Here is a 21,356-nt window from a genome sequence, read left to right as displayed (position 1 = left end):
GGCAGAAATGGAGGTTCATGTGCCTGGCGGGACTGTCGATCGAGGACGCTGAAGATATCTACCTATTCGGAACCATGATAACAGAGTGCTCACACACACAAACTACACCCTTTTTGGCTCCTACCTCAAAGCACACTGTGCGCTGTTGATCTTACGTGCTGCACAATAATGTTTAATATTTAGTATTTACAGTTATATTCCCATAGATCATCGTGATGTTGTTTATTATGTTGCTCTCGTTTTCTTCTGCTTGTTTTCTTTTTTCATTCTCAACAGGTAAAATCTACTGTTATCTATTGTTAGCTAGTTTATTGTGATGGTGTTGTTTTTATTATGTTGCTCTTTGTTGTTTGTTTTCTCTTTTGGTTTTTTATCTCCATACAGATGATCCAGGTGTTTTGTTTGCTTTTCTTTTTTTTCTTCCTCCCTTTCTCACCGTCTCTTCTCCCCTCTATTTTTCTTTCTCTCCCTCTCTTTCTTTCATTCTTTCTCCCTGTCCTATCACCCAGGCATGTCTGTCCCGTCTTTAAAAAACGAAAATAAAATAAATACATAATTATAATAAAGGTCAATCAAATGGACCAATATGGCAAGGCCATGATGATCCACTTGGTAAAGTAAATCCACTTGGCATCTTTCTTGGCCTTCAGACAACAATGGCTAAAGATCAAAACGGGACAGGCAAAAAAAAAAAGGAATACTTTGAGGACCTCCCTATTTCCACTGACACGTCTTCCATAGAGGAAGGCTTTTCTTTCAATGTCTAGCTAGCCAAGCGGTGCAAGGCTTTCACTTGGGTAGTATCTCATCTCTGAGATCAACAGAAGGGTTGGTGATAAAGACACTATACAGATCCGTTGTGGTGAAGAGAGAACTGAGTGAATAAGCAAAGGTCTCAATTAACTGGTCGATCTACATCCCCACCCTCACCTATGATCTCGAGCTGTGGGTAGTGATCAAACACATATAAAGAAATCAACAGTTCAATGATGCTTTTATTTTGAAAGTAAAGAATAGAAAGAAATAACCCCGAGTAAGTTTACAGTCAGTTATCTGTGTCTGGATTTGGATGAAAAATAAGGAAACATTCCTCCACAGCACTGACACACATTTTATATCAAACTAAATCAGCTGTTTACATTTTTATCATGATAGTCAGATTAGGTTTAACATCTGTTAAGAGTTTAAGAAAAACACCTGCATGATTATCAAAGGAGAGAAAAAAGAGGAACTGTTGGATTTTGCTCAACTTAACAGGAAAGACTCCAGTTAAAAGTAGAGATGGACCGATCCGATATTACGTATCGGTATCGGTCCGATACTGACCTAAATTACTGGATCGGATATCGGAGAGAAATAAAAAATGTAATCCGATCCATTAAATATCACGAAAGCACCTCACAAAACTTGCAACACGCCGTAACTCACCTCAGAACGTTAGCACGTCGGAGCAGTATGCATCACGTGATAGAGCGGCTGTGGCATGCGGGACCTGTCGGTGGTCTGGATAGCATGTGGAGCTTCGCTAGCAACCCGGCATTTCATCTCCGACAAAGTTATCCCGAGAGAAGTAAAGCAAGTGTGTAAGTCCATCTCTGAATGTTTGTAAAGCATTCCTGCGTCAAGCTTAACGAGCGACTGCCTCTCGCTCTCCGGCTGCTACTTCAATCATGAAACTGCTTAATGATCAGCTGATCGGCTTTTCTGTTGCGAGTCCGTGTCTCTAGTTTGCTTTTGGCCCACTTTGCACCAGAAAGAGGAAACCAGCGGCTGAACAACAGCAGCATGTTTAAGCTTGATCAGCTGTTGTTAGAATGTATTTAATATTACTTTCTACTCGAGGATCTTTTTCTACGTAGCTGACGGCTGGTAACTGTGCAGGGGCGGATCTAGCAAAGTTTAGCCAGGGGGGCCGATAGGGCATTAACAGGGAAAAGGGGGCACAAAGACATACTTTTCTTTCTTATTCTCATTTAAAATGTCTAGCTTTTAATAAATAATTATCTGACACCCAAAGTTTTAATTTGATGTAAAATGAATAGAAGTCAATTACTGTATATAGTGACTATTAAGTCTAATATATATACCCTAGTAAGCTATAGTACTTTTTCCTTTGGGAAGGTACCATCTGTGCAGTCTGCAATTTTGTTGAAGAAAGATGTTGAATCTATTTAATATTTCTTGAAAAATAATTGATTTCTGTGCATTTTTTTTCACACTGCATCAAATTAAGGTTGATTACGTCGATTAAGCATCATGAGGTGGAGCGTGAGGGGTGGTTCCCTATTTTTTATTTATTTATTTTTGTTGTTGCTGGGAGTTGGAACCCTATTAGTTAGGTTGCTTAATATTTACGCTAAGTACTCTTTAAAATACCAGAATAGGGAGGATGGTGTAGGTTTAAGTTTATTAGATTGATCAGTATTGCTGAACTATGAAATATTTTTTTTGTATACAGGTATAACAGAATAGCTTTAGTGTAGTTGTTGTTTTAAACTTGAGTATGAACTTATACAAAATGCAGCAAGATATTTTAAAAAACAGTTTTGTTGATTAAAAAACACTATATCGGATTCATATCGGTATCGGCAGATATCCAAATTTATGATATCGGTATCGGTATCGGACATAAAAAAGTGGTATCGTGCCATCTCTAGTTAAAAGCAAACATGTGGGCCAGCAGTCACCAACATAATAGACTGACCAACACAAGACAGTGGAGCCAATAAAAAACGATGCAGTTTACCAACTTATAGAAAATAGTCAGGACCTAATGGAGGAGCAGCACTTTGTGAAGAGCCGACTCGAAGAAAGGACAAAGAGAAGAGAATCACTGAGCATTTAACTGGATTTATTTGAATCAAAGATAACAAGAAGAAGTAAATTATCTGAGTCAGTAGAAACAAATAAACACAAAACTAGAACCCAACCAGAAAGAGAGAGAGAGCAAGAAACTGATTCCAGCAGGTGATTTACTTCCTGTTTTACTTCTAAAAATGGCTAAGCTCCACCCACACAGGACAGGCCAAACAGGAAGTGTTGGAGCTGTCACACCTCTCACATGGTGAAGATCAGATGACCACTGAAGGTGGTGTGATGATTTTTATTGTCATATATCCTTGAACTAGCCCAGAGACGTACAGTCACCTGATCTCCAACCTCTAGAAGCACTGAGGCTCCATTAGAGGCGCTTGGCCACCCAGATGATTGACTTTCATATGCAAGAAAAATGTTCTCTTCATTCCTGAATAGATAAGCACCTGTGTGTGTGCTGTCATGTCCTAGTACTTTCCAGTCAAAGTGGTAGGCTCCTCTCACTGGTGCAGTGAAAATACCTGTGGGACATTTGTTTTTGTTAAATGGAAAATCAGCTGTTAGAACATCTGGAACATCAGCCTGACATCAACATAGCTGAGAAGTGACATTCAGTGTGATTACCTGTGTATGGATTGTAGGCATTTCCAATGTTTGTGACAACATGTTTGAAGATCAGAGTAGTGTGGTCATTAAAGGGTCCAGTATATCCTTCATCTTGATCCAGCAGAGAGGCTGAGAAAGCCACCTGTGTGACTGAGAGAGAGAGAAAATTCATTTTAAACTTCCTGTTTTAGAGTTAGACTCTTCGCACAAAAGTGACCATGACAAAAACTTTAATCTCCAATGAAAGAAATGCTTGACAGCTGAAAGCGTTTCACTGTCACAGAAGAAATCAAACTCTGTCAAACTGAAATTTGATTGAATCTATTTTTGAGGATCCCAAACTCGTCCTTTAGATCAGACAGGAAGGTATTTTGTAGCTTCTGCCAAGACAACAAACTGTGTTACTCAGTGTTTTAGTTGCATCTTGGTTTGTGCTTCAGACAAACATGAACTCAGTTTAATGTCATTCAGTAAATTAGATGCAGTAATGAACTTAATGTGTGTTCTGAAGCTTAAAGAGTGCTTTCACTTTGATGACCTGCACAGAGTGGGGATACACCTGTAAACAACACCTCTGTTAATCACAGATAACAATCACAAAAATCCTCTACTCGCTCTCCTGCTCCCACATTATTAGAACTACAAACATGGCTGCAGTTTTTATTTATTGCAATATCTGAGAGTCAATATTTTACGGTTTGGACTGGCTGTAGTTTCAAATACTAATTTGTGGTGGTGCTTGGACTGTGGTGCCGTGCGAACGTGGAGTTTTAGGCTTAAAATTAGAAACTGGTTGAAGGACGTACAGGCAGACAAACAAAAATCATCCATTCAAAACATTCTGACATCCTGTTGTCGGTTTCACACTCATCAGTATTTGACTACTCAATCACTTGGAGTAAATCAGCAGTACTGACTCTAAATTGTAATTCATATATTGTAATTTTAAATTGCTATTGGGAAGAGTTGTCACCATTAAAATTATGATTCTGCTTAAAAAAAACTACACCGATACCTAATAAACCCTCTCTTAAAATCATCACTGGTAGGTCTAAAAACATGACGGTGGTCTACAACTACCAAATTTGTATCACTACTTCTGATCCATCCATCCATCCATTCGCTTCCGCTTATCCTTTTCAGGGTCGCGGGGGGCGCTAGAGCCTATCCCAGCTGTCATAGGGCGAAAGGCGGGGTGCACCCTGGACAGGTCGTCAGTCTGTCGCAGGGCTAACACACAGGGACAGACAACCATTCACACTCACATTCACTTGCACATTCACACCTAGTGGCAATTTGGATTATCCAATTAACCTATCCCCACAAGCTGCATGTCTTTGGACGGTGGGAGGAACCCGGAGTACCCGGAGAGAACCCACGCAAACACGGGGAGAACATGCAAACTCCACACAGAAAGACCCCGGCCAGATGGTGGAATTGAACTCAGGACCTTCTTGCTGTGAGGCAACAGTGCTAACCACCGTGCCACCGTGCTGCCCTCTCTTAAAACACATGCTCATAAAAAGGAAAATATATATAGATATAGATATCATTCTCAAAACGTCAACCCCCCTCCATCTCTGTTCATGTAGAGTTCCCTCCCCACCACCCGATAAACCCAAGACCTTGTGACAGATTTTGCCCAAAAGGGCTTTGAGGTAAAAGTAGATAAGAGTCCTGCTTAGCTGGGAGAGCTAATAGATTTTTAATCTATTCTGATCCAATAGATTAAAAATTGATTAAACCAAGCTTATTAGACAGCTCTTGGCTGGACCTGGAACAAATTTCTCAGAACTAGAAGCAAAGCTGGAGAGTCAGAAAACTGAGATGAACCAGCTGAAGCAGCTGTCAGAAGGTACTGTATGAAAGCCATCCATCCATCCATCTTCTTCCGTTTATTCGGGGCCGGGTTGCAGGGGTAGCAGCCTAAGCACAGAAGCTCAGCCCACCATATCTCTACCCACCTCCTCCAGCTTATCCGTACACCAAGGCGTTTAAAGGCCAGCTGAGAGTTAATATCTCTCAGCTGGCCCGAACTCCTCACCCTATCTTTTAAGCCAAGCCAGAGCTAAGCTCTGTGTTCACCACGGCGGACCGGTACAGTGCATGCATCACTGCAGGTGCAGCAACAATCTGTCTGTCGATCTCCCATCCTTTCTCCCGTCACTCGTGAACAAGACCCCAAGATACTTAAAGGGGCGAGATCCTCCTCCACTTGGGGAAGGACTTGCGCCACACCCGGAATGGGCACTCCACCATTTTCAGGCTGAGGACCATGACGTCAGATTTGGAGGTGCTGATTTTCATTCCCACCGCTTCACACTCGGCTGCAAACCCTTCCAGTAAGAGCTGCAGGCAATCACCTGATGAAGCCAACAGAACCACATTAACTGTGAAAAGCAGAGATGAGATTCTGAGACCACCCGAATGAAAGCCTTCTGCCACTTGGCTATGCCTAGAAATTCTTTACAAAAAGGTTATAAACAGAATCGGTGACAAAGGACAGCCCTGACGGCATCCATCACCCACTGGGAACAAGTCCGACTTATTGCCAGCTAAGTGGACCAAGCAATGGTCTTACAAGGATCAAATGGCCTGTAGCAATAGCCAGATAACCCCATATTCCTGAAGCACCTCCCAAAGGACACCCCGAGGGACAAGGTCAAACGCCTTCTCCAAGTCCACAAAATACATGTAGACTGGTTGGGCAAACTCCCATGCACCCTCAGGTATCCTTGAAAGGATAAAGAGCTGGTCCAGTGTTCCATGACCAGGTCAAAAACTGCATTGCTCCTCCTGTATCTGAGATTCAGCTAACAGACAGTCTCTTCTTTCCAGCACCCTGGCATGGACTTAGTGATCCCCCTATAGTTGAATCCCACCCTCCAGTCCCCTTCTTAAAGATGGGAACCACAAGCCCAATCTGCCAATCCAGAAGTACTGCCCCTGATCTCCACACAACATTGTAGAGGCGTGTCAACCAAGACAGCCCTACAACATCCAGAGCCTTCAGGAACTTAGGGCAGACCTCATCCACCGCAGGGGCTCTGCCACCAAGGAGTTGTTTAACTGCCTCAGTGACCTCACTTCCAGAGATAGACGAATAGTTCCTCTCATCCCCAGACTATATTTCCTCCTCAAAAGACATGCCAGTGTGATTAAGGAGGTCCTTTAAGTGTTTCTTCCACTGCCCAACAATATTTTCAATCGAAGTGAGCAGTGCTCCACCTGCCTTATACACAGTGCAGGTAGAGCACGGCTTTCCCCTCATGATTCGCCTAATGGTTTGCCAGAATCTCTTCGGGGCAATCAAAAGGTCTTTTTCCATGGCCTCTCCGAACTCCTCCAGCACTCGAGTTTTTGCGTCAGCCACTGCCCAAGCCATGTTCCGCTTGGCCTGTGGGTATCTATCGGCTGCCTCCAAAGTCCTACAGGCTCACCAAGCCCGATAGGACTCTTCCTTCTGCCTGGTGGCTATCCCCTCACCCTCGGTGTCCACCATTTGGTTCGGGGGTTGCCACCACGACAGGCACCAACCACCTTGCGACCACAGCTCAGGGCCATGGCTTCAGCAATGATGGCGCAGAACATGGTCCATTCTGACTCAATGTTGCCATTCTCCCTCGGGATGCTGTTGAAGCTCTGCTGGAGGTGTGGGCTCTGCTCTGTAGAAATGTTAGGTGCAGATAATTGACTCACATTTGGCTCATCACTTTATAATCTGTCCATAAAGTGGTGTCACTGTGTTTAAATGTCTTTAGTTTGTGCTCAAGGACAATTTTACATTTTTCTCAGAACAAGCAGGAAAGTTGAAGACTGAACTGCAGAACCAGAGGACTGAGGCCAACCAGATGAAGCAGCAGCAACATGGTACTGTGTCGAAATCTGAAATCTAGAAATGCTGAAATATCTCTATATTTGACACATTTTCAGACACATTTCACATTTTTCACATGAAGGCTTTCAGTTGCTGATATTCAAGAAAATTACTTTTGCTGATTCCATATTTTAATTCAAGTTTCAGTTTCACATAAGATGTTCTAGACTATGACATGTTACTCATGACTCGACATTTTCATATCTTCCTTTTATGACCTGGATTGTTCCTAATGGGTGTTCATTTACATGGGATAAGTGAAGACTTAGAATTCTTATTTTTAAGAATTCCCAGCCTGATGGGAATTAATTAAGATAACTAAGTCATGATACTGGAGTATATGAAAGGCAGATTAGAAATTTGTTCCAGGTCCAGCCAAGAGCTGTCTAATAAGCTTGGTTTAATCAATTTTTAATGTATTGGATCAGAAGTAGTGATACAAATTTGGTAGTTGTAGACCACCGTCATGTTTTTAGACCTACCAGTGATGATTTTAAGAGAGGGTTTATTAGGTATCGGTGTAGTTTTTTTTAAGCAGAATCATAATTTTAATGGTGACAACTCTTCCCAATAGCAATTTAAAATTACAATATATGAATTACAATTTAGAGTCAGTACTGCTGATTTACTCCAAGTGATTGAGTAGTCAAATACTGATGAGCGTGAAACCAGCAACAGGATGTCAGAATGTTTTGAATGGATGATTTTTGTTTGTCTGCCTGTACGTCCTTCAACCAGTTTCTAATTTTAAGCCTAAAACTCCACGTTCGCACGGCACCACAGTCCAAGCACCACCACAAATTAGTATTTGAAACTACAGCCAGTCCAAACCGTAAAATATTGACTCTCAGATATTGCAATAAATAAAAACTGCAGCCATGTTTGTAGTTCTAATAATGTGGGAGCAGGAGAGCGAGTAGAGGATTTTTGTGATTGTTATCTGTGATTAACAGAGGTGTTGTTTACAGGTGTATCCCCACTCTGTGCAGGTCATCAAAGTGAAAGCACTCTTTAAGCTTCAGAACACACATTAAGTTCATTACTGCATCTAATTTACTGAATGACATTAAACTGAGTTCATGTTTGTCTGAAGCACAAACCAAGATGCAACTAAAACACTGAATAACACAGTTTGTTGTCTTGGCAGAAGCTACAAAATACCTTCCTGTCTGATCTAAAGGACGAGTTTGATTGAAATAGATTCAATCAAATTTCAGTTTGACAGAGTTTGATTTCTTCTGTGACAGTGAAATTCTTTAAGCTGTAAAGTTTTTGTCATGGTCACTTTTGTGCGAAGAGTCTAACTCTAAAACAGGAAGTTTAAAATGAATTTTCTCTCTCTCTCAGTCACACAGGTGGCTTTCTCAGCCTCTCTGCTGGAACAAGGTTATGGAGATACTGGACCCTTCAATGGCCGCACTACTCTGATCTTCAAACATGTTGTCACAAACATTGGAAATGCCTACAACAAAAACACAGGTAATAACACTAAATGTCACTTCTCAGCTATGTTGATGTCAGGCTGATGTTCCAGATGTTCTAACAGCTGATTTTCCATTTAACAAAAACAAATGTCCCACAGGTATTTTCACTGCACCAGTGAGAGGAGTCTACCACTTTGACTGGAAAGTACTAGGACGTGACAGCACACACACAGGTGCTTATCTATTCAGGAATGAAGAGATCATTTTTTTTGCATATGAAACTCAATCAACTGGGGGGTGGCCAAGCGCCTCTAATGGAGCCTCAGTGCTTCTAGAGGTTGGAGATCAGGTGACTGTACGTCTCTGGGCTGGTTCAACGGTATATGACAGTGATAACCATCTAACCACCTTCAGTGGTCATCTGATTTTCACCATGTGAGAGGTGTGACAGCTCCAACACTTCCTGTTTGGCCTGTCCTGTGTGAGCGGAGCGTAGCCATTTTTAGAAGTAAAACAGGAAGTAAATCACCTGCTGAAATCAGTTTCTTGCTCTCTCTCGCTTTCTGGTTGGGTTCTAGTTTTGTGTTTATTTGTTTCAACTTCTCCTCTGATTCTACTGACTCAGATAATTTACTTCTTCTTGTTATCTTTGATTCAAATAAATCCAGTTAAATGCTCAATGATTCTCAGTCGCTTTGGTGCTTTTCTCGGATCAGAATGAAAATTCTCAAAACCATTAGTGCAACCTCCACAACATCTAGTCATTTGTCCCTGAGAATGAGAGGGGTGGAGGCCAACTCAACAAGTATGTTGTTGTGTGGGATAATGTCCATTGTCACCACTCACATCTGGTCAGACAGTGGTTTGGTGGAAGGTTTATGACTGGCATTCACATGCGCAAATGGCCCTGCTAGCAGCCATGGATGTAGCATGTGATGACATCACAGCAGAGTCATGCAGAGGTTGAATTCGCCACTGCAGGATATACTTTTCTTGCTGCATTGCAAGGGAAAATATCTCTTGTGATGTAGATGAAAATATGTGGCCAGACAGACAGGAACGTCTGGATGTGCCAGAATGATTTACATATGTTCAGTTAAAATATGTACTGTTGTACTGTTCACATTTGTGCACAGCCCGACCAAAAGGGTGTTTCTTATGTTTATTTTAAATACAGTGGGGCAAAAAAGTATTTAGTCAGCCACCGATTGTGCAAGTTCCCCCACCTAAAATGATGACAGAGGTCAGTAATTTGCACCAGAGGTACACTTCAACTGTGAGAGACAGAATGTGAAAAAAAAAATCCATGAATCCACATGGTAGGATTTGTAAAGAATTTATTCGTAAATCAGGGTGGAAAATAAGTATTTGGTCAATAACAAAAATACAACTCAATACTTTGTAACATAACCTTTGTTGGCAATAACAGAGGTCAAACGTTTACTATAGGTCTTTACCAGGTTTGCACACACAGTAGCTGGTATTTTGGCCCATTCCTCCATGCAGATCTTCTCGAGAGCAGTGATGTTTTGGGGCTGTCGCCGAGCAACACGGACTTTCAACTCCCGCCACAGATTTTCTATGGGGTTGAGGTCTGGAGACTGGCTAGGCCACTCCAGGACTTTCAAATGCTTCTTACGGAGCCACTCCTTTGTTGCCCGGGTGGTGTATTTTGGATCATTGTCATGTTGGAAGACCCAGCCTCGTTTCATCTTCAAAGTTCTCACTGATGGAAGGAGGTTTTGGCTCAAAATCTCATGATACATGGCCCCATTCATTCTGTCCTTAACACGGATCAGTCGTCCTGTCCCCTTGGCAGAAAAACAGCCCCATAGCATGATGTTTCCACCCCCATGCTTCACAGTAGGTATGGTGTTCTTGGGATGCAACTCAGTATTCTTCTTCCTCCAAACACGACGAGTTGAGTTTATACCAAAAAGTTCTACTTTGGTTTCATCTGACCACATGACATTCTCCCAATCCTCTGCTGTATCATCCATGTGCTCTCTGGCAAACTTCAGACGGGCCTGGACATGCACTGGCTTCAGCAGCGGAACACGTCTGGCACTGCGGGATTTGATTCCCTGCCGTTGTAGTGTGTTACTGATGGTGACCTTTGTTACTTTGGTCCCAGCTCTCTGCAGGTCATTCACCAGGTCCCCCCGTGTGGTTCTGGGATCTTTGCTCACCGTTCTCATGATCATTTTGACCCCACGGGATGAGATCTTGCGTGGAGCCCCAGATGGAGGGAGATTATCAGTGGTCTTGTATGTCTTCCATTTTCTGATGATTGCTCCCACAGTTGATTTTGTCACACCAAGCTGCTTGCCTATTGTAGATTCACTCTTCCCAGTCTGGTGCAGGTCTACAATACTTTTCCTGGTGTCCTTCGAAAGCTCTTTGGTCTTGGCCATGGCGGAGTTTGGAGTCTGACTGTTTGAGGCTGTGGACAGGTGTCTTTTATACAGATGATGAGTTCAAACAGGTGCCATTCATACAGGTAACGAGTGGGGGACAGAAAAGCTTCTTACAGAAGACGTTACAGGTCTGTGAGAGCCAGAGATTTTCCTTGTTCGAGGTGACCAAATACTTATTTTCCACCCTAATTTACGAATAAATTCTTTACAAATCCTACCATGTGGATTCATGGATTTTTTTTCACATTCTGTCTCTCACAGTTGAAGTGTACCTCTGGTGCAAATTACTGACCTCTGTCATCATTTTAAGTGGGGGAACTTGCACAATCGGTGGCTGACTAAATACTTTTTTGCCCCACTGTAAGTGACTGTAGAGAACTTTTCTTTTGCACAATATTGTAGAATTACAAACAGCCTTCACAGTAAAAGTACTTCCCTAACTACAGGAATGTCTAACTTTACTGTAGGTTTTACTGTAAATGGCTGTACAAAAAGTGTATAGTGCTGTCGTGAGCATTTTCAGGTAGTGTGGCCGAGTTCTGACCTTTTTTTGCGTTGCAAAACACTGAAAACATGACGAAGTCATTTGACTATCATGTTCATCAAGATGGTGTCAAAACTTCTCATTTCGATGACACTGGCAGTTTCATTGACATGAATACTTGCTTTTGAGGAATGGATTATCGATTTTGAGCAAGTGACCTATCCACTAGGTTTGGCAGTTTGCACCAATTGGTTGGAGAAATACACTAACTGCTGTGCAAATGTTAATAGTGATGTGAGAAAAGCACCAAAGCGACTGAGAAAAACTGTAAATGCTCAGTGATTCTCTTCTCTTTGTCCTTTCTTTGAGTCGGCTCTTCATAAAGTGCTGCTCCTCCATTAGGTCCTGACTATTTTCTATAAGTTGGTAAACTGCATCGTTTTTTATTGGCTCCACTGTCCTGTGTTGGTCAGTCTGTTATTTTGGTGACTGCTGGCCCACATGTTTGCTTTTAACTGGAGTCTTTGCTGTTAAGTTGAGCAAAACACAACGGTTCCTCTTTTTTCTCTTCTTTGATAATCATGCAGGTGTTTTTCTTAAACTTTTAACAGATGTTAAACTTAATCTGACTATCATGATATCACTAAAATGTAAACAGCTGATTTAGTTTGATATAAAAATGTGTGTCTGAAATGTTTCCTTATTTTTCATCTGTATCTGAATTTTTTATAAATTAGAAGAAATAAGATGTCATGTGGAAGAAATAAGAAATAAAATATGGAAGAAATAAAAACATTGTTGGGGGAAAGTTTCCGTATAACTGTCCCAATCATCATAAAGACGTTCCATAGACTCTCCGATGCGGAGCAAGGAAGAACGCTCATAAATCACAGCAGCATAGCGCCATATATTAAAGGGCTGATATAATAGCATAAAATACAATACAATGCAGGCAGGTTGAAGTCAAACCGAGCAAAGGCGCCATCTTCCTGCCACAGTCGGGAATGGGAAAGAACAGAGGTGTTGGTGTTTGGACCTAATGGTCCCTGTGAGTCCTCTGTTGATTTGGGACCTCTGGAAGTTTATTTTAAACCTGCTATTACTGACCTTGGTTTTAAGTTGAACAGTGATTTAATTGGACAGCCAGATTAGAGCAGTGGTGACGTTCAGTTCTTGTCATTGTATTATATTTAATACCTACACCTTTTCAGACTTCTACATCATCAGTGGGATATTTATTTTCAGTGAAAAAATTAAAATAGTAATAATGATAATTAAAAAATAATAATAAAATAAATTACAAAAATACATTTTTTAGCAATGAATTGCTAAAACAACTCCAGATGGAGCAAATATGATACAAATTCAAATCCATATGTACATATTAACTCAGTCATTCATTCATTTATTCATTGTAAGAAGGTTCAATAAACAAACAGGAGGTTCATTTTTTTAAGTTACTTTTTCTGGCAGTTATTTCATAATTCAGGCTTTTAAGGGTTCACAACAGGCCACAAAGGGGCAGCAGACACTGCAGTAAGGCTGGAAGAAAGCCTGTACTGGGCAGCAGGGGCTGGGAACTGCTCATTTTCACCAGTTGAACAGGGTAAGTGGGGAGGAGAGCACAGAAATGACACAGGCAGCAGTGGAGTTACAGGAGGAAGAGGTGCAGTGGGAAAGGGCTGTTTCAAAGCAACCCAGGGGAATGTGGACCCGATTTGATCTCCTAAAAAAACAAGAGTTTTATGGGCTGATTTCTGGCACCTTTCCTCATAAGCTTTCTCTTGAGGTCAGTGAACAACACAGTTCCCTTCTTCCACTGACTCTCCACCTCTGAGTTGATTGAGCTTGAGAGGTTCTGCAAAGGAGAATGCATGTAGCATCATACTCAAAAAGACCCGAGGCTGAACTGATTCAACAAATAACTGAGCAAAAGAATGTCATTGTGGGGTACTGTGTGCAGGATTTTGAGTTGAAAATGAGTTTAATTCATTTTTGAACAAGTCTGTAACCAGAGGTGGGAAGTAACAAAGTACAAATACTTCATTACTGTACTTCCTAAATACCTAAATTTTCAGGTATCTGTACTTCATCTGAGTAGTTTTTTTCTGACTACTTTGTACTTTTCCTCCCTAGATTTTTGAAACACGTTTCTGTTCTTTCTACCCCCTAAATATTCAAAATGAAATTGTGACTTTTGCTTTAACCTATTTCAGGGGAGTTACTATTTTGTCACCATGAACCTCAAAACATCAAACCAATTTGAATCTAAACAGGAACACAGAAAAGGCTTTTGTTTTTGTCACAACACCAGAACACTGCAGGTGTCCATAAGTTGCAGTATTTCTATCACAAAAACTGTTTGTGTGCAGTTTGTCTCACAGTGTGTTGCTGCTAAAGGTCCAGCTGCTGTATTTCACATGGAGAGAAAAGAAAGGAAGATTACATCAAGTGCAGCAGAGATTCATATAAATTTTAGCTGATGATGCCGAGATTCTGACTGCATTCCACCTTCAGACTAACTTTATATCGTCTAGAAAAAAGACAGCACAAACAGTGTAGTGTCAGTGTAGAGGATGGAAATCAGCCAAGGTGACTCATAAAACATCTGCTCACATCTGGTTCAATTCAGCTGTGTAAATCCACAAAGAGCAGCAGGTCAGCTGATCACAGCCTGTACACTAAGAAAATGTACAGGAGCTCTCAACAGAAATTATTGTGAGTTATGACTCTTTTCCACACACTGAGCCACTACAACCAATTCTAGGGTCCCCCAACTGCTGAATCCATTTTAACCCCTGACTGGACACATTTTACTGTTTAGAGACAAAGTCAACCTACCTACAGCGTAGGTAACAGAAAATAGAGATTTTTTGGATTTTTCTTTCTTTTTCTTTCTTTGTTTTTGTTTTTTTTGCCTGTCCTGTTTGGCTCTTTTGCATCAGAATTATTGTCTAAAGGTGAAGAAATGGTCCATTTGGTAAATTTACTTTGCCAAATGGACCATCCCAGCTTTGCCTTATTGGTCTATTTGATTCACCTTTTATTGTTTATTTTATTTTCACTTGCTGAATACGGGACAGACTTGACTGGGGGAAAGAAAAACAGCTGAGAAGAGGGACGGGGGAGAAGGGCAAAAGACAAAAACCAACAGAACGGGCAGAGAAAAAAAAATGCATATATCAATCACCTGGATCACCTGTTGAGAAAGAAAAAAGAAAACAAGCAGAAGAGAACGAGAGTAATAGAATAAACAACATCACAATGATATATGGGAATATAACAGTAAATACTAAATATTAAACATTATTGTGCAGCACGTATGATCGACAGCGCACAGTGTGCTTTGAGGTAGGAGCCAAAAAGGGTTTGTGTGTGTGATCACCCGTGTGTACACCTGTGAGCATGGACGCGCTTGTTTTTAAAAGGTTCCTTCATGTAATTGTTATGTGACGGCTGTGTGCAGGCAGGAGAAGGACCCAAAGTGCAGACTCCAGAGACAGAAAGTAACTCAAAACAGCTTTAATGCTGAACTCAAAAGGGTAACAAAAACTAAGAATAAAACACACAGCAAGATAAAGGTAGATCGCAACAATGGCAAACTGAAACACAGGGCTTAAATACATAGAGGGAGCAATCAGGGAATGGACAACAGGAGGGAAACACAGCTGGGGCAAATCAGAACTGACGAGACCAGGAAGCGTAAACTGAACACACTGAGATAAGACAGAGACCTTCAAAATAAAACAGGAAACATAACACAGACTGAACAAAGACACAGACTCACAGGCAGGCACTACAACAGAGGGAACAGAGACGTGGGACCAGGGCAGACACAGACACTGACTGGACACGGGGATATAGCGGACAGGAGAGACAGCAACTAAGGATTACACAGAGACAAACCATAAGACATGACTCTAACAAAAACCCAAAGACTAGAAATTATAAATAATATAATAAACTCAAAAACCCTGGGTCAACGACCCAGGCATCTGAACAGTAATGATCTGCTAGAGGGTGTGGGGGGGCCACAGCCCCGTCCTCCAGGGCATGAAGCAGGTATGGAGGAGATCAAAACTCAGTTTCTTTCTTTTTCTTTAATCTGAGTACAATTAAAAACAACAACAACAACAAAAAACAGTTAAACAGTTTGTATTCCCATCTACTGATATTATTTTATTATTATGTTAATAAAGCAGGTTGGTTCAGTTAGCTTTGCACAAAAATAGAAACTTCCTTCAAAGAGATTATTTTACTTTCTTAGCTTGAGTACATTTCAGAGCCTTCACTATTACTTGAGTAAATGAGTTAAATCTGTACTTCAACTTTTACTGGAGTATTCTTCTGTGATTACTTTTACACCAGGTGTAACAGGATACACAGCTTCCAAATGTTCAGCTTTGGTCATTCCACGTATTCCATTCCAAGTATTTTCCCAAAATCTTGGGGATCATCAACATATTTTCTGGCAAAACTGAGACGAACCTTTATGTTCCTTTTACTCAGCAGTGGTTTTTGTCGTTGAACTCATGCAGGACATTTTTGCCCAGTCTCTTTGTTGTGTTGAACTCGAACACTGAACTTAACCTCTTGGATGAGTCGTCGCTGCATCCTTGGGGTAATTTCCCAACACTTAACCACTGTTCAAAGGTTTGTCATTTGTGGGTAAATGCTTCTATTTTACACTCAATGCATCAAATTTTAGATATGTATAGTTTATTTTTTCATGGCATATTTATGGAATTGTGTTAAATTAGTGACTGTAATTTTACAGTCTTAGTGTGTGGAAAAAGAACTTTGTTGAGCTTGAAGTATTCTTTTGATCATTAGAAAATGATCTAATGGGTTGGCTGGAAGACTGTTTACTTAGCCTGGCAGGGTGAAGGACACTGTCTCAGCTGAACTCTGGACACGCACACACACATACACACTGATATGCACACACTCATCCCCCTCCCTTTCCAAACGCCTTCGATGCTTGTTTCCTGCGGGGGAACACGGCGGGTCTGCGCCCACGCTGGAATGGTAGCGCTGGGCAGGGCGGCTGCTGTGTTCGCTTCGGATTACTCCTCACCCCCCACCCAACCCTGTGGCTTATTATGTCTTTCGTAACGTTGTGCTGTGGACATTTATGTGCTTTTTGTGCAGAGGAGTTTTTTTGCTTCCTGTTCTCATGCTGTCCTACCACGGGAGCCCAGCATGAGAACAGGTCTCTTTTTTTCCTCTTGTACTTTCCCATTGTAGTGTACATTTCAGTGCTTTTTCTGTAACGCTACCGATCTCCGACTTGTAACCCCATGTGATGTCTGTGTTGTGTGTATAAGGTCGGGGGGGGGGTCCCATTTCAATGCAGGGCAACCTGCATGTGGCGAATAAAGCTTGGATTGATTGATTGTTTGATTGAAAAGAAAATATTCTCAGCCATCCCACAAATGTGCCGTTATGTGCAGAAACACTAATAATTACTTCTATTTACTTAGACTCTTTCAAGTTAACTTCAATAATATGTTCCTGTCGGTGTGCTTTTAGAGCCCAATCCCATGAATTAATGCTTCAATTTTGAATTTGAATTTATTTATTTAAAAGGGAAAGTGCAGTTTAACATAGTCCAAGTACAAAGCATGAAACTGATGTAATGCACATAAGTTTATAGCTGTTGCTATAAATTAATGTGATTAATGTATGAACAGGCTGTGTAGATAGGCTTTTAAGGTGGCAAATCTTAAACCCTTATTTAATAGTGCTGGGACCAGTATTTTTACATTGTACTATGCATGCTTCCCTTTGTGAATATTATTAGAAAAAGAAGGGTACATTTTCAGTGCTTGACAAAATTGTATTTGCTCCATTTTGCAACGTGAAGAATCAGCCAACATGAGTGAGCCAACTGATGAAAGAAAAAGAATCTAATTTTCTAAATTTCTTTTTTCAGGACTTAAAAAATTAAAAAGTACCTGCTGACTTTGTGGTTGGCATCAGTTTGTCAAACTCCAGAAGTATGAGGAAGTGTCCCACAGTGGCATCAGTTCCCGTCACCCTTTCACAAACAAATATCCTGCACTTGTTTTCTGTAGTCACAAAACTGAATTTAGGATTTCTGCCCAAAGCTAATAGTGACATTTCGACCCAAACAGCTGTATTTCTTGAGTGTCAGCTTCAGAGCTGCACAACATGTTGATTACCACAGCTCAAATGGAAGAAAGCAGTCCTACATAGTTGTTTCATATGCACACCGAAAGACATATACTGTTAAAAAATGACTCCAAGAAGGCCAAGGTAATGCCATTTAGAACAAGCAGAGAGCATATTCAAGATTTTGGGGGCTGAGTACAATAACTTCAAGTTATTGTATAATTTTTTATCTGAATTTAGAAGCAGGAAATTAGAGGTCACCCAAGTCTTTATATCTTTAAGACATTCCTGCAGTTTAACAAATTTGTATAACTAATTATATTAAAATGACAAAAACTTAAAACTCATTCTTTATTAAATGTGTTTCTTCTATAATTTGTGTGTTCTTTAATAGAAAGCAAGACACCCATGCTCATGCCCATGTTCGGATAACGTTAGGAGGAAATGGTAGAGCGCAACACTGAGAAGAAGTGTAGAAAACAAGTCATTTCTAGCCCTCTTTAAAACTCTATTATCAGTTTAGTTAAAAAACATATTTTTGTGTTTTGGTGAAATGAAATTAGTTGTATGAACGCTACCGTATGCTTATTACCACTTAATAAGCAGAAGTTGTATTCCTAATCATAACTGAAAAAGATCACAGGGTAGATTTATAGCCCCTGAGTGACAGATTAATTATTACTTGACTCACAACCATTTTCTCAGAACAATGTGGTTTTCATGCACATATGTATAGTACATATCCAACTGATATCTCTGTATAAAAACATTACAAAGACCAAAGCTAACCAAGTTCTGCTGGGAAAGAAAGAGAGCTCTACTTTCCCCTTTTACTGGTCTTCTGTTCCACATCCTCATGTTTCTTGTATTGTGTCAAGCTTATCAGTTGGCATGATTGTTAGATAATGGTGATATCTTTAAAAACAACAGAGATGAACCAGGAAAACACCGGCTTAGCTGAAAGGAGCTGTTTGATCGGGTTACCTGTTGTTGCGCTGGAGGGAGTGGCTGAAAACTTCATCCTGATTTGCTCTGCTTCAGGTTGTGTTAATTTATTAATTCTTATGGCAGTTTCTGTGGCTGTGATAAGGTCCACTACGGGCAGCTGTAGCTGTCCTGTCTAAAAAGATCTTCATCTATTTTCCCTGACTGTCCTTGGGTTGATGACCCCCCTGTATTCCAGTTCATTTCCCTGCGACAGCCGACCCTTGTGAGTGTCGCTTGTGTTTTCTGTTTTACTTTGAGAGTCTCGTGTCCTGTGTCCAGTGTTTTGAGCTTTGCTTTCCCCTGTCTCATTATGTCAGATTAGTCCCAGCTGTGTTTCCACCTGTTCCCCATCATACCGTCACAATGCTGTGTTTTTCTCCTCTGTGTTTCTGCTCACTTCCTAGTTCTCAGTTCATGGTTTGTTTTCTAGTTTGAGTTTCTTGTTTCCAGTTTCTCCTTTAGGTTTGTATTTGTCGTGAGTTTTTCCAGCAATAAAGCTGCCGTTTTGAGTTTATTCTTCAGGCCTACATACGGGTCCTCATCCTGCTTGCCATACAACACAACCATGACAGTTATTGCAAAGATACACCAGCCTTAATGCAGAGGATAAGTGTTGGGGGAAAACTCTGTAAAAGACCCAGGAGAAATAAAGACACAATGAGACAAAGTTACTTTCTTTATCAAACGTGTACACGGGTGAGCTGCTAAGAACAACTCACACCATGCACAGTGGCTTGGTAATTTTTATAGGCACAGAGCACAGAGACAGTGAGAACAGGATAACAAATAATAAACAGATAAAATAAAACAACTCCATATATGGTGCTAGTCTCGTCAGCAGAGAGCTAGGGAAGATAAAACAATCTAAAACAATATGTCCCAGAAACAAGATGTGTTTGCTGGGAAAGTCTAAAAAGATAATTCTAAACTAATCTAACCATAGGGAGAGGGCAGACAAAAGGCATCTTTGTACATTTAAAAGAAGGTAAAGAAACATAGAATCATTTTTCCTGTAACATTCCCTCCTGTTTTAACTTATTTTAAATGTATACAACAATTGTCTGTGAAGGTTATTTATTAAGTATCTTAAGCAATTTTTTAATTTTCAAAATGTCAGCATAGCAGAAATGGAAGTCATCTGGTCTAAAGAATAAAACAAAAGAAAATAATAAAAAGAAAAACATAGTAAATGAAAATCATAGTAATTGAAATAACAAGTGGAATAAACAAGAAAAAATAATAAAACTAAAACTACAAAAAATAAAAGGATGAAAACTAAAATGAAAACTTTGTATTTAAAAATGATGAAAACCTAATATGTAAAATGAAAACTTCAAAAAATACAAGGATGAAAACCTTATACTTAAAATGATGCAAACCTTAAATTGAAAACTTTATATGTAAAATAATGAAAACTTCATATTTAAAATGAAAACTTCAAAAAATAAAAGGGTGAAAACCTTATATTGTACCTGCATAAACTACTAATGTGTTAATCAGTGCATGATCACTTGACAAGTCATTTTTAATCACCACGTCATTTATTAGCAGCTAGTACAAGTTCTCCTCTAACAGAATTGCAACGGGATGTTGTTCTTCTTGAGGCACGGCAACATAAGCAGTCATTGTAGTTGTTATCATCTTTGAAATCATTACTCTTAGGCATGGCAACACACACAACACTAATATGAGCAGTGCTATCATGATGAGACCTAGAAGGAAAAATGGCTTTGCTACAGCAGCTAGCCATGAACCGCTGAACAGCCAGTCCAGCCAGCTTTGTGCTGTAGCTGCTCCAGGTGTGTGTTCAGTGACATATTTTTGCAGAGCGGTCAAATTCTGCAAAGCTTCATAAATGTCTCCTCCAGTTTCGTATCCATCAGGGATAAAAGTGCAACATGTTTCCCCGATCAGCTTGCAAACTCCTCCTTGTGATGCTGTTAGCAGGTCTAGTGTCAGTCTGTTCTGCAGCACCATCGTTCTGATGGCCTGCTGTTCTCCTGCTAAGGCCGTTCCCAGGGTCTTAGTCAAGTTGATGTGTCGTAGCAGAGCATATCGGTTGATTTCCACGTGATCCCGCACCTCGGCAACTCCAATGCCGGGGATCAAGCTCTGTAAGAATTTCACTCCTCCTCAGATGCGAAACTCTGGTTCCTTTACTGCTTGGTGCCGTCCGTGCACATCCTGTCTGGTAATGAGTCTTTGTTTGTAGTATCATTCGGTAGCTGTAGTTGGAGCGACAGTTGAGGCTCATCAGTGTCGCGTTACTGGCACAGGTTTCGTTGAGTGAACAGTCCATACACTTCCTCTCGTTCCTTGGTGGGCAGAAAGTGTATATGTATTTGCATAGCAGTCAGTTTTAGTATTCAAGTAAAATGGTAAATAAATGGCCTGTATTTATATAGCGCCTTACTAGTCCCTAAGGACCCCAAAGCGCTTTACATATCCAGTCACCCACCCATTCACACACTGGTGATGGCAGCTACAGCCACCCTGGGGCGCACTGACAGAGGCGAGGCTGCCGGACACTGGCGCCACCGGGCCCTCTGACCACCACCAGTAGGCAACGGGTGAAGTGTCTTGCCCAAGGACACAACGACCGAGACTGTCCA

The 21,356-nt window shown here is 40.8% G+C and overlaps 2 protein-coding genes and 1 long non-coding RNA gene across 3 annotated transcripts; 1 reads left to right on the top strand and 2 right to left on the bottom strand.

The window, feature by feature from the left end:
* Positions 1-2,830: 2,830 nt before the first annotated feature.
* Positions 2,831-3,792, bottom strand: LOC146700848 (complement C1q-like protein 3). Its single transcript, XM_085471114.1, has 2 exons — positions 3,439-3,792; positions 2,831-3,335 (listed from the first exon to the last, which is right to left on the bottom strand). The coding sequence occupies exons 1-2, from the start codon at positions 3,590-3,592 to the stop codon at positions 3,058-3,060; spliced, it is 432 nt and encodes a 143-aa protein (XP_085327240.1). The 5' UTR covers positions 3,593-3,792; the 3' UTR covers positions 2,831-3,057.
* A 1,424-nt stretch (positions 3,793-5,216) lies between these two features.
* Positions 5,217-9,897, top strand: LOC146700847 (complement C1q-like protein 4). The gene is made up of 4 exons (XM_085471113.1): positions 5,217-5,275; positions 7,216-7,290; positions 8,645-8,776; positions 8,880-9,897. The coding sequence occupies exons 1-4, from the start codon at positions 5,248-5,250 to the stop codon at positions 9,158-9,160; spliced, it is 516 nt and encodes a 171-aa protein (XP_085327239.1). The 5' UTR covers positions 5,217-5,247; the 3' UTR covers positions 9,161-9,897.
* Positions 9,898-19,412: 9,515 nt separating this feature from the next.
* Positions 19,413-21,100, bottom strand: LOC146700846 (uncharacterized). Its single transcript, XR_014922684.1, has 2 exons — positions 20,124-21,100; positions 19,413-20,056 (listed from the first exon to the last, which is right to left on the bottom strand). It is a non-coding gene; the product is annotated as an uncharacterized LOC146700846 (long non-coding RNA).
* Positions 21,101-21,356: the final 256 nt, after the last annotated feature.

Source organism: Copadichromis virginalis, linkage group LG10 (genome assembly GCF_057382275.1).
Source record: "Copadichromis virginalis isolate Kocher_CV1m ecotype Utaka linkage group LG10, C_Virginalis_male_GT1.1, whole genome shotgun sequence".
Taxonomy (NCBI): domain Eukaryota; kingdom Metazoa; phylum Chordata; class Actinopteri; order Cichliformes; family Cichlidae; genus Copadichromis; species Copadichromis virginalis.
The sequence above is the reverse complement of the archived record's forward strand: the minus strand, read 5'-3'. Positions and strand labels throughout refer to the sequence as shown.

What these genes read in the sequence shown, in the direction of transcription:
- LOC146700847 (XM_085471113.1), top strand. Translation starts at nt 5,248, where the DNA reads ATGAACCAGCTGAAGCAGCTGTCAGAAG. An exon ending in GCTGAAGCAGCTGTCAGAAG is followed by an intron (nt 5,276 to 7,215) that starts GTACTGTATGAA and finishes CATTTTTCTCAG; the next exon opens with AACAAGCAGGAAAGTTGAAG. An exon ending in GATGAAGCAGCAGCAACATG is followed by an intron (nt 7,291 to 8,644) that starts GTACTGTGTCGA and finishes TCTCTCTCTCAG; the next exon opens with TCACACAGGTGGCTTTCTCA.
- LOC146700848 (XM_085471114.1), bottom strand. Translation starts at nt 3,592, where the DNA reads ATGAATTTTCTCTCTCTCTCAGTCACACAGGTGGCTTTCTCAGCCTCT. An exon ending in TGCCTACAATCCATACACAG is followed by an intron (nt 3,336 to 3,438) that starts GTAATCACACTG and finishes AATGTCCCACAG; the next exon opens with GTATTTTCACTGCACCAGTG.